The sequence below is a fragment of the Schistocerca nitens genome, chromosome 4 (assembly GCF_023898315.1).
Source record: "Schistocerca nitens isolate TAMUIC-IGC-003100 chromosome 4, iqSchNite1.1, whole genome shotgun sequence".
NCBI lineage: Eukaryota > Metazoa > Arthropoda > Insecta > Orthoptera > Acrididae > Schistocerca > Schistocerca nitens.
In genome coordinates, this window is record NC_064617.1 from 833434372 (window position 1) to 833446905 (window position 12534).

Sequence of the window (12534 nt, forward strand, 5' to 3'; positions counted from 1 at the left end):
ACGTTCCGAATATCTGTCATGTTAGATATTGGCCCGCACGTTCGGAAAGACTCCTCAACGCACTTTATCCACGCTATAATGTCAAACTCGTGACGCTCAACGTTCGAATGCACAGCTCAGGGAGCAGATACAAGAGCAGAGGGTGTCATGACCCCCATAAAAAACGTAAAAGCCACTGTACTAACCACTGGTATAAACAAATCATTATGATTATACCTGATGGGGCAAAATAAAACTGGCCCAGAAAATATTTCGTGAACCTTAAATTAGCAACCCAGCTTACATCTGGGACAGATGAAGTGGGGTTACCTATCTTAAAGTGCACGAAATATTTGCAGGGCCGGTTTCAGTTTGTACACTCTGTATTAAAATATTCTGAGTATTATTTTTATTGTTATTGTTACTAAAAATCCTATTCACCTTTCTGACAAACTTTATCGGGCGATGGTGAGACCACAACCCAAGAACCGAACCCTGGATCCACGTTGGATTGGGTTGTTTGGGGGAGGATACCAGACAGCGAGGTCATCGGTCTCAACGGATTAGGGAAGGACGGGGAAGGAAGTCGGCCGTGCCCTTTCAAAGGAACCATCCTGGCATTTGCCGGGAGCGATTAAGGGAAATCATGGAAAACCTAAATAAGGATGGCCAGACGAGGGATTGAACCGTCATCCTCCCGAATGCGAGTCCTGTGTGCTAGCCACTGCGCCACCTCGCTAGGTCTGGATCCATGTCTGATACGCACTCCGAACACGGAGACGTGGGATCTCTGACGACGAGGTATGGCATTATCACTAAGGTTCGAGACTTCAAGTACTTACGTAAAATTATCGATAACACTGGCAATAATAAATTGAGCAATAAAACGTTTAGAGAAAAACTGCCTCAAGCGGGTGTTTTTACGAATGGTCGTCAGCACCTGTCGACGTTCTAAAGAATGCAGAATGTGATGTAACTGGACTTCTATCGACTTATGAGCGTTCCATCAGCTTCCCATTTCACTATGACATCGCTTTCTAAGTTTGCTTAGGAGTGCTGAAATATCGCTGGTCTACATCTACGAGTACAACCGACCACCTAACTATACTGGAAGATTTTAAACACGACAAAATTTTGGCATCTCTGTGCTCATGACCAAATGTGGCACACTTTGATGTACGTAGAGGACACGATTCAAATGCCATGGAAGCAGTTTTAAGTGTTTCTTCCTTATTTGTTTTAAAGTGAATCATTTTAAAAATTAAAGACACTTTAAGAACATATGCAAATGAAATTAAAACTGCAGGAAGTTCATAACAGCGTATGAAATTTAAATGACATAAACACTAGACAAAATCAATGTTTTTGCTGAGATTGTCTCTCATATAATGCTTCATTTGGCACGAATATGTAACGTCGACATCATGATCACTGTCGAGTACCCCCAATGGAATATCAGTGACACGTATGAGAATACGAACAAACCATACTGTGCGGCTCCGCCCGTCGGAGGTTCGAGTCCTCCCTCGGGCGTGTGTGTGTGTGTGTGTGTGTGTGTGTGTGTGTGTGTGTTTACAATTGCGTATGTTAGTTTAAGTTAGATTAAGCAGTGTGTAGGCTTAGGTACCGATGACCTCAGCAGTTTGGTCCCATAAGACCTTACCACAAACTTAAATAAAAAAAATCATGCTATAAAGAAAGGGACTACATATTCACATAGCCAGAAGACTACCATTCGTAAAGTCCACATCGTGCAACCGAGATGATCCGACGAGACATGCTTTATCACTGTCGATTAAGAGCTGCTTCGATGTTCAAGTACTTTAAAATATAACTAACGTAATGAGCATGTTTTTGTTAAGTTTCGTTGACATCCAGAAGAAAGTTGATGTGAACAACACACAGCATGGGGCTACTGGATATGCGATGTTTTTGATTTACTTCATCTTCGAACGCGCTAGTAGAGCCAATTTATGGTAACTACAATTTAACGTTGACTCCAATGCAGATGAAACTGCGGATGCTTGCTCACAAACAGCGTTGCTGGAACCATCCGGTAATCTAATTCTGCACCTTTGAATTTGTAATCGGATATGTATTTGCAGAACCATCAAGGCACATATAAAAACAACGGTTGATTGGCAATATGTGACTGCTGTAGAATTTCAAAGAGTCCTCTAAATTGCTGATAATTATAAAGGTGCACTCAAACGGAACTAATAGTTCTGGTCAACTCTGTCAGTAAGAAGAAACTAGCCCTTAACCAAAAGTTACGAGTAATGTGAACGAACAACTACACCTATTGGCCGAAACCATCTTCAAAAAGTTCCAGCTCTGGTACTATCTATACGACGATGGTGGTTCTAGCAGGCGTGTAACCACACAAGCCGATTAGCTTAGAGAAATATATGCATATCATTCAATTTTTTTCCAAAAGGTATTAAAACAATTACATCCTCTTAAGAGATAACTTAAATACCACATACAGTGTAACAAGGAACAGTGCTTTCGGGAGACGTCAACTGAATCAGTCAGTCAATGGCATTTTTAATAATTCTGTCAACGTCGTCAAGGGTGACGAAACATGTGGCAAGCAGACAACAAACTTAAGATAACGATTTGTGACTTACGACTGACAGCTAACTCTGCGTTTATCTTCACATACCTGTAACAGACAAAAGTTGCTTAAGCATGGCAATACTTCACATATGAATCATAATAAATACAGGATGAAATAATACAGGCGTATGGTAGATAGATGCAAGGCATACGGGACTGTCGAATTCAGGCTATTATTAGATATAAATTATCTTGACACCACCATCCCGAGGGAAAATCTCAGGTATCTCTTATCTGACGTTTTTATGTGACACAGATAATTCTAATATGACGTTCACGTATTACTACGTGTTTACAGTGATGGGGAAGAGAAGTGGAAAAGAGGAATAGAATGGGAAAGGTAAGCACGCTACTGAATACATCTATATATTATCGTAAAAGGAGAAGGGCGGGGTGGGGAGGGGGGGCAGAATATTAACGTTTCTACGTTACTCGAGGGAAACTTTCAACGTGCTAAAGAGGGTAGTAACTATATGCGTAGCCAGGTACAGAACCTGAACTTTTCAAAAGTAGGTTGTTTATGGTAATGCTTTCTGGTGAGCAACACATTTTTATCTGTAAGATGGTATACGACGTCGAGAATCCTGAAAAAGCGACGGCTTCCGGGAAATATCGGAAAATCTACCTCAGTGGACTGTTGCAAAAAAAAATGGCTCTGAGTACTATGGGACTCAACTTCCAAGGTCATTAGTCCCAACTACTAGTTAAACCTAACTAACCTAAGGACATCACACACATCCATGCCCGAGGCAGGATTCGAACCTGCGACCGTAGCGGTCTCGCGGTTCCAGACTGCAGCGCCTAGAACCGCACGGTCACTACGGCCGGCTGGACTGTTGCATTCAAACTTTGTAGCACGAAATAAGTCGTGAGGGGCTGGGGTCAGGTCCAGCGGTAGTGCGTACTGCTATGGGGAACACTCCCTCGGGACTCAGTCAAACGTCAAGAGTCGAGAGTCGGGAACTGCGAGTTGCAAAGGCGTGGTGGTGAGGCATTGGCCCGTGGAGAAACGTGGAGTTTGAGACCTTAACTTTTCCCGGCGAATTGACTGTTCAAATGACCTACGGGTTTGCTGCCGGGTGACGTCGTCGAACACCGCCGATCTTTCGACAGGAGCACTCCCTGCTATTCTCAAGGCACAAATGCAAGTAAGAAGAAATGTCAAGCAAATTTAATACCTCAGTTCACAGAGGAGAAACAAGGAAGACACCACACACAGAAAAAGTGTCAACACAAACAAAGAGAACCACCAGAAATATCGATAGTTACTGTTAATCGACAGGTGAGGTAGCACTAATTCTGTCCCTCTGTTTTTTGATGAGAGAGAGCCGGATTCCAAGCAGCATTTAAACAAAATCCACCATCTCTGTTAATAAGGTTGCTTGATTGATTTCAACAGCTTCCTTAATAACACTATCCCAATAGCTGCACGTGAAAGCCAGAATCTCCGTGTTGTTGTATTCCATAGGATGACCGGTGTCAAGGTAATGTTCTGCAATAGCGGATTTGCTCGGCTGTTGTAAGCATGTGTGACGCTTGTGTTCAATATACCGGTCTTCCACAGTCCTGATTGTCTGACCAATATATGACATGCCACAACTGCAAGGAATACGATAGACCCCAGCCTTACGCAAACCAAGATCATCTTTTACGGACGCCAACAAGGCCTTAATCTTAGAAGGTGGTCGAAAAACACATTTCACATCACATTTCCGCAAAAATACGGCTGCCATTCCTACTAATACGTCAAGCAACCTTACTGGCAGTGTCCCCATCGGAGTTCAAGCCGCCACAAAGGCCCATATTGATGTTCACTACTAGGTGCCCAGGTATTTTAATCAAGTACATATTTCATTGTCAACGGCCTTGCTGCAGTGGTAACACCGGTTCCCGCCAGATCACCGAAGTTAAGCGCTGTCGGTCTGGGCTAGCACTTGGATAGGTGACCATCTGGTCTGCCAAGTGCTGTTGGCAAGCCGGATGCAGTCAGCCCTTATGAGGCAAACTGAGGAGCTACTTGACTGAGAAGTAGCGGCTCCGGTCTCGTAAACTGCCATACTGCCAGGAGAGCGGTGTGCTGAGCACATGCGCCTCCATATCCGCATGCAGTGATGCCTGCGGTCTGAGGATGACACGGAGGCCGGTCGGTACCGTTGGGCCTTCATGACCTGTTCGGGTGGAGTTTAGTTGTTTTTAATCTATTTCATTAAGCGACATTTACGTATTACAAATTGGCAACCGAGTTTTATTCACGTCTTCTGTTCGACTATTGAAAGGTCTCTGTTGGATTCCTTTCATGTTAATTTCTTAAATCTGTTGTCATTTACTGCATAAATTCCTCTTCTAAATTTACTGTGGTGTTTCTGACTATCTGGGAGGAGACTGAGCAGTGAAACGTGTTACTTTTACACATACACAAGAACGATCTGTCACACTACTACACTTTAAAACACAGTTTATATGTAATTCATGTCACACAGTCTCATACGGAACCTACATCCGCTTTCTTTTATATACTGTTTATGATAAGATACTGTCATCCCCCTTCCCTTCTGTGTGAGAGGATGAATGAGCAAATGTATTTCTAGTTGCATGCTTGAGGGTAGCAGACAAGGCTGTCTTCTAGAGAACAGTAGGACCAACGTCGGAACAGGTAGCTACGCTTTCTAAAAGCAAAGAGGTTTCTATCCTTAGTATGGTCCTGTCCGTCCGTTGTCATGTTGGTATAGGAAGCTGCCCCTCTGGTCACTTCCGTTTGTATTTGTGAGCCACCCCTCAGGAAGGGACTAGTCAGTCTGTCCGTGGCGAGCGTCTGAAGTGGTAAGATCTCTGGCTAAGCGCGTGTCTGCTAAGTCCGTAGGACAATGGATTTCTTAAGTTCAGCCTAACTGAAAATTTAATCACCTTTATTTCAGGTTTAGTTCTAAAATATCTAATGTTATCTTAAATTGCAACGCAGTGTAATTCGAGTGTGAAGTTCAGAATATATTCCGGTAGTTGCTTGGTCACTACTTTGTGAGTAAAGTGGAACCACGTGTTGATCAGTAACTCTAACTAGCATCATCAATCTTCAATGCGAATGTGCGTGAGATTATAACGTCTCGTCTTGACAATATTTTTCAATATAGCAACTTTTCTTTATGTTCAACCCACGTGGTGTGTACTTTGTGAGACCAGTACCACGTGCTTATACAATTGTTTGACCCATCAGGTTAATAGTAAGACGATAGTAACCAGTTCGAGGTTTTTCTTTTGTAAACTGCTTTTCGACCTAATTTATTTTAATTATCAAAATTATTGTGGAGTTACACTTTTTGTGTAAACCAAGTTGACCACGTGAAGCATGTGGTGTAATCATCAAAGTAGCCCTCAGCTATTCTTTTCGGGAATATTTCACAGAGAGTTAGTATGAATTTAGTATACCAGTGTGTGGTAATTTCATAACGGACAGGATTGCGCTACGACCATAAGTTCTTTGAGTGAAAATTGAATCGGTTGGTTGTGGTTAATTTCCTCTTGCATATGTTTCAACGTTCTTCGTATGTTATTTTATGAATGCAGTGTTGTATGCAGTGTCCCAATCTTGGCTCCATATTTGATGTATTCCGTAAGATTACAAACTCACATTTTCACAATCCTATATAAGGCACCAGTTTAGTTATGAATCAAGTTTAATATGCTGAAATTTCAATGATCAATGTTAAAATAAATTTCCAAATATAAACTGATTTAAATTCTCTTTTATATATATATATATCACCGGTTGTCGTATGACTATTAAAAGATTATAATTAATGTTAGTCTGGTTGGGAATTTGGAAAGCTAGACTGGATACACAGGTGAAACAGTTGCGCAGGAATGCAAGGTTAACTTCCCCAGACAGCTCACGGCTTTTAAACCGCTTTTATTGTCTATCAGCACCGCTTTCATAGCAAATTAAAGCAACAACATTACACTATGGTCTGCTGTGCACTATTACTAGCTTCGTCACATTATATACTGACGACATAGATTATTAGCCTTACATGGCTAACGAAATTCGTTTAAAAGCCGTTTCTTGGTGAACTCTCCAACCAAAACATGTAGGCTGAAACAATCTGACAACTACGATACTCCAAAAATCTGACAAGTGTCCATTAGAGTTGAGACTGATGGTGATAATCTAGGTCACTTAGTGTTGTTTTCACTTTCCTGTTCCTTTCCCTACTTTTTACTTTTTCTTTTTAGTGCAGGCACATTGAGTCTTCATCACATGTTTGCCTACCATGTTAAACGCATGCTTTAGTCTTTAACGCATTACGATACAGTAGTGTCCTCATTCTCTCCCGCCAAACGTTGCTGTGTGTACCTTCATCAAAGTAACAAAGTTACGAACAGTCGAGTATGGAACAGGAGGATGTTGATGGTTCTCCCTGAACAACGCGCACAATACACCTGCAGCAGGAACACCTGTTTGTTCTGAGTACATTTACGTGTTCCACGTCAATGTGCAATATTTGCTTTGTTTAGCGGGATGGTGTTAAACCAACTACATTTCTGCGTACTTCTGCAACTAGTTTCAGACTTCTTGTGTAAAATAAAGACGCTGGAGAGAGAAACAAAGTGAATAATGAAAACTACTGTTGTACTACCGGTCGCAAGCGTCGTCTGAAACTGACTCACTTTAGGAAGCAGAGCGACATGACAATCGTACACATAAAATAAGGCGCAATGAAGTTCATTCTCTGACTGGTCGTTGGTAAGATAAGCCGTCTTGTAAACAAATTGTTGGGAATCCACTTGTTAGCCTGATCCAGCTACAAGCTTTCAGCTTCTACCACCAACCTTAACATACATTAGACTTTCCCACCCTACTTCTACTGTGTGGCACAGACTTCAGCTGTAACCACTTAAATTCAATTTCGAGTCTGTCTGTACAAGGCAGCAGCTGCGACGGAGAGCAACAGACACTTCGGCTTGCTAGACAGCACCACTGGTTACCTAAATCTTTCCAATTTCTGAAAAGAAGAGCAAGAGCACCCTGGTCACTTAGTCCATGTATTCACTGAAACCAACCAAGAAGCCTGTGGTCCAAAAATTTTACATCAATGTTTATTACTTTTTCATGCAACGGAAATGGAGCTGATAAGAGACAACCGTGGCGGATAGTGTCAGTGTCTTAAGAATTGTTTATTATGTTGATGAGAAGATGGTTCGAACATCACGGCGAATAACATTAAATTAGTGAAATGCAATCTTATTAGAGATTACCTTGGTATCTTTTATGAACGTAAAATACTACGTTTTAAAAACACGAGTTCGTATCGCTGAACGCGGGCCCCACATGACCTTTGTCCGGCGCTGCAGTCATACTGAGGTCGACCAGCACGCGACCTTGTCGAGGTGTCGTGACCGGACAGTGACTCCCTCGGCGTTGACATCATAAAACTGCCGTTTGACATTGCATGTGAGCGTGCAAAACGGCGATACTTTCGGAAAACAAAACTTCGATGATTTCTCCAGTTTGAGGGATGAAGAAGAACAAAATCGGAACGAGACAAAAAAAAGGAAAAAAAAGAAAAAAACGGATGCAAAAACATCGATCAATCGGATACGAAATTTTAACTACATACAGAGAAATAGTGGACAGTAGAACGAAGATTTAAGAGTTACTCAGAACGCCAAAAAATTCATTCCACTTACTGCTGACGAAAATGGGAAGTTAATCTGAAAAAGGAATACCCCACTTTGGAGAAAGGCTATCGCACCAAAAGAACGACTCGCCCGTTATGTGTGGTCAGTGAATAATCTTCTTCGTTACTTACAAGACTTACAAATAAGAGTATTTTATTTTTTGCATTACGACTCAAAAATTTACATTAAATACGTGCATGCTGGCTTTTCTAGAATACGCAGATTACGTCATTTTAGCTACTTCCTTACTGGATAATTTTGTTGAAAAGATGAATTGCAAACATATATTACGTTTCTCTGCAAGCGGATTTTTAGAGGGGGAGAGCCACTAGACAAAATTGGCATGTTTCCGTAGATATCAACAGGTTTCCGATGATGTCTACGTAAACTTCATATTTGTGAGCGCGGAGCTGGCGTTCGATAGCGCCCCAGATGTGTTCCATCGGGTTCAGGTTAAGCGAATTTTGTGGGCAAAGCATCATCATCATCATCATCATCATCATCATCATCATCATCATCATCATCATCATCATCATCATCATGCTCATCAAACCACTGTAGCAAGATCATGGTCTTGTGACACAGGCAATTATTCTGATGGAAGATGCCATCGCAGTCGGGGAAGGCAACAACCATGGAGGATGCAAGTGGTCCCCAATAATTTTCTCGTACTCCTCTGCTCAAAATCAAATAGGAGTAATCCAGGAGTAGGTTTAATAATGAATAAGAAAATACGAATGCAGGTAAGCTACTATGAACAGCATCGTGAACGCATTATTGTAGCCAGGATAGAAAGGAAGCCAACATCCACCACAGTAATACAAGTTTATATGCTAACTAGCTCTGCATATGATGAAGAAGTTGCAGAAACGTACAATAAGATAAAGAAATTGTTTAGATAGTTAAGGGAGATGAAAATTTAATCGTGATTGTCGACTGGAATCAGATACTAGGAAAAGCAAGAGAAGTAAGAATAGTAGGTGAATAAGCACTGAGGGAAAGGAATGAAACAGGAAGTAGCCTTGTACAATTTTGCACAGAGCGTAATTTAATCATTGGTAACACTTTGTTTAAGAATCATAAAAGAAAGTTGTATACATGGAAAAGAGTTGGAGACACCGGAAGGTTTCCTATTGAACATATAATGATAAGACAGAGATTTCGGAACCAGATCTTAATTTGTAAGACATTTCCAGAGGCTGATTGGGGCTCTGACCACAATTTATTGGTTACGAACTGTAGACGAAAACTAAAGAAATTGCAAAAGGGTAGCAAATAAAGGAGATGCAACCTGGATAAGGTGAAAGAACCAGAGGTTGTTGACAGTTTCAGAGGGATCATTGGGCAACGATTGACTAGAACAGTGAAACTGAATACAGTAGAAGACGAATGGGTAGCTTGGAGGAGTGAAACAGTGAAGGCAGTACAGGATCAAATACGTAAAAAGACAAGGCCTAGTAGAAACCATTGGATAACATGGAATGTATTCAATTTAACTGATCAAAAGAGAAAATATAAAAATATAGCATATGAACCAGACGAAAGGGAATACAAACGTCTAAAAATGAGATTGACAGGAAGTACAAGATGGCTACACAGGAATGGCTAGAGGACAAATTGAAGGATTTAGAAGCATATTTCAGAAGGGGAAAGACAGATACCACCTACAGGAAAATTAAAGAGGCCTTTGGAGAAAAGAGAAGCAGATGAATGTGTGTCAGGAGCTCAGATGGAAAACCAGACTTAAGCAACGAAGGGAAAGCTGAAAGATGGATGGTACTATATAAAAGGTCTGTACAAGGGAGATGACTTTGAAGATGGTATCATTGAAATGTAAGAGCACGATGGTGCAGATAAGATGGGATATTGATACTGCGACAAGAATTTGACACATCTAAATCGATATGAGGCTCCGGGAGCAGACGACGTTTCGTCAGAGCTACTGATAGCCTGGGGAGTGCCAGCCATGACAGAACTCTTCCATCTGGTTTGCAAGACGCATGTGACGCGAAATACTGTCAGACTTCAGGAAGAATGTAATAATTTCAATTCCAAAGAAATCAGTTGCTGACAAGAGTGAAAATTACCGAATTATCACTTTAATAAGTAATGGCTGCAAAATACTAACACAAATTCTTTACACGAGATATCGGGGGTATCAGGGAAAATCAGTTTGGGTCCTGGAGAACTGTGGTAACACGCGAAGCAATACTAAGACTTATCTTTGAAATCCTGAAGGTAGCAGGATGCGAGGGGTATTTACAATTTGTGCAGAAACCTGATGGCAGTTATAAGAGTCGAGGGGCATGAAAGGGAAACAGTGGTTGAGAAGGGAGTGAGACAGGGTTGTAGCCTATTGCTGGATGTTATTCAGACATTATATTGAGCATGCTATACAGAAATCAAAGGAAAAATTTGGAATAATAATTAAAGTCCAGGGTGAAGAAATAAAAACTATGAGGTTTGCTGATGACATTGTAATTCTGTCAGAGAGAGCAAAGGACTTGGAAAACCAGTTGAACAGAATGGACAGTGTCTTGAAAAGAGGATATAAGATGTACATCAACAAAAGCAAAACGAGGATAATGGAATGTATTTGAATTAAATTAGGTGTCTCTAAGGCAATCAGATTAGGAAAAGAGATACTTAAAGTAGTAGAAGAGTTTTATTATTTGGACAGCAAAATAACATGATTGTCGAAGTAGATATGGTGTAACATGTAGACTGGCAATGGCAAGAAAAGCATTTCGGAACAAAAGTTTGTTGACATCGAATATACATTTAAATGTTAGGAAGTGATTCCTGAAAAAATTACTTCTGGAGTGTAAAACATGAACGATAAACAGTTTAGACTAAAAGAGAGCAGAAGCTTTCGAAATACGGCGCAACAGAAGAATGTTGAAGATTTGATGGGTAGATCATGTAAGTAGTGAGGAAGTTCTGAACAGAATTGGAAAAAAATAAGTTTGTGCACACCCCGGCTAGAAGAAGGAATTAGGTGATAGCACACATTCTGAGACATCAAGGGATCACCAATTTAGTACTGGAAGGAAGTGCGAGAAATAAAAATCGTACAGAGAGACCAAGGGATGAATACAATACGCAGATTCAGAAGGATGTAAGTTGCAGTAGTTATCCGGAGATGAAGATGCTCGCACAGGTTCAAAATGGTTCAAATGGCTCTGAGCACTATGGGACTAAACATCTGAGGTCATCAGTCCCCGAGACTTAGAACTACTTAAACCTAGCTAACCTAAGGACATCACACACATCCATGCCCGAGGCAGGATTCGAACCTGCGACCGTAATAGTCGCGCGGTTCCGGATTAAAGCGCCTAGAACCGTTCGGCCACCCCGACCGGCGCTCGCACAGGATAGCGTAGGATGGGGAGCTGCATCAAACTAGTCTTCGGACTGAAGACCACAACAACAACAACAACAACAATAATAATACACTGCCGTCATGGTGTTTTAGACTACTAGAAGTCCCATGCAAGCCCATGTGAAATGTCTGTATTGCACAATAGTGTCCTCACCGGCTTGCATAAGTATGAGGACACGACCGTAAACGGGTAGTAACAAGGAATGTGACTCACGAGACCAGATGACACGTTTCCGTTGGTCCAACCTAGATTTTCCCTTGCCCACGGACATCGTAATTTATAGTATCGCTGCAGGGGTCGTGGGAACACTTTGAAGTCGTCAGCTGTGGAGCACAATGTTCAACAACCTGCGCTGAACACTCGTGCCTGCACCAGCAGTGTGTTCTCTCGTCGGATTTGCCACAGATCGACGCCTATCCTGGCCTTACAGAGCGTCGGACCTCCACGTTTTGTGGCGAGGCGTGGACGTCCAACACGTTGTCGCTAGTCGTAGTTTCAGCGTCCCTCAGCCTCTTTCCACAAATGCACAGTAGTATGCGGATAGCCAACCAGCTCATCCGTTTCCGAGATATTCGTTCCCGGGCTCCGGACCACAACTACCCGCTCTTCGAGGTTAAAATCTCTTCGGGTGTCCAGCAGAATGGTGGCGTCATCTTGCCGCAACGTTTCAATGAGTTCAGTACACATCATCTTCAGGCGAAGTCTAGGGTCATCTCCTGAGAAGATTTTATCATTATAATATGCCGAGAAAACCTGAAATCACATAAATATGTCCGTCAAAGTCGCTTATGTCAGTGCATTTCTCCATTTGCGAGCCATTTCGTCAGAGCACTGTTTCCCCCTTCGTCTCTGTCGCGCTTACATACTTTCCTTAGCGCAT

The 12534-nt window shown here is 41.8% G+C and overlaps 1 protein-coding gene and 1 pseudogene across 1 annotated transcript in view; one reads left to right on the forward strand and one right to left on the reverse strand.

Annotated features, from left to right (window-relative positions):
• Window positions 1–2569: 2569 nt before the first annotated feature.
• Window positions 2570–12534, reverse strand: part of LOC126253266 (beta-1-syntrophin-like) — a 497572-nt gene continuing 487607 nt past the window's right edge. Inside the window, exon 2 of the mRNA XM_049954480.1 lies at window positions 2570–2644. Within this exon, the coding sequence (XP_049810437.1) occupies window positions 2637–2644 (8 nt within the window). The 3' untranslated portion in view covers window positions 2570–2636. The remainder of the gene's footprint in view (window positions 2645–12534) is intronic.
• On the forward strand, window positions 4455–4572 carry LOC126254843 (5S ribosomal RNA; annotated as a pseudogene).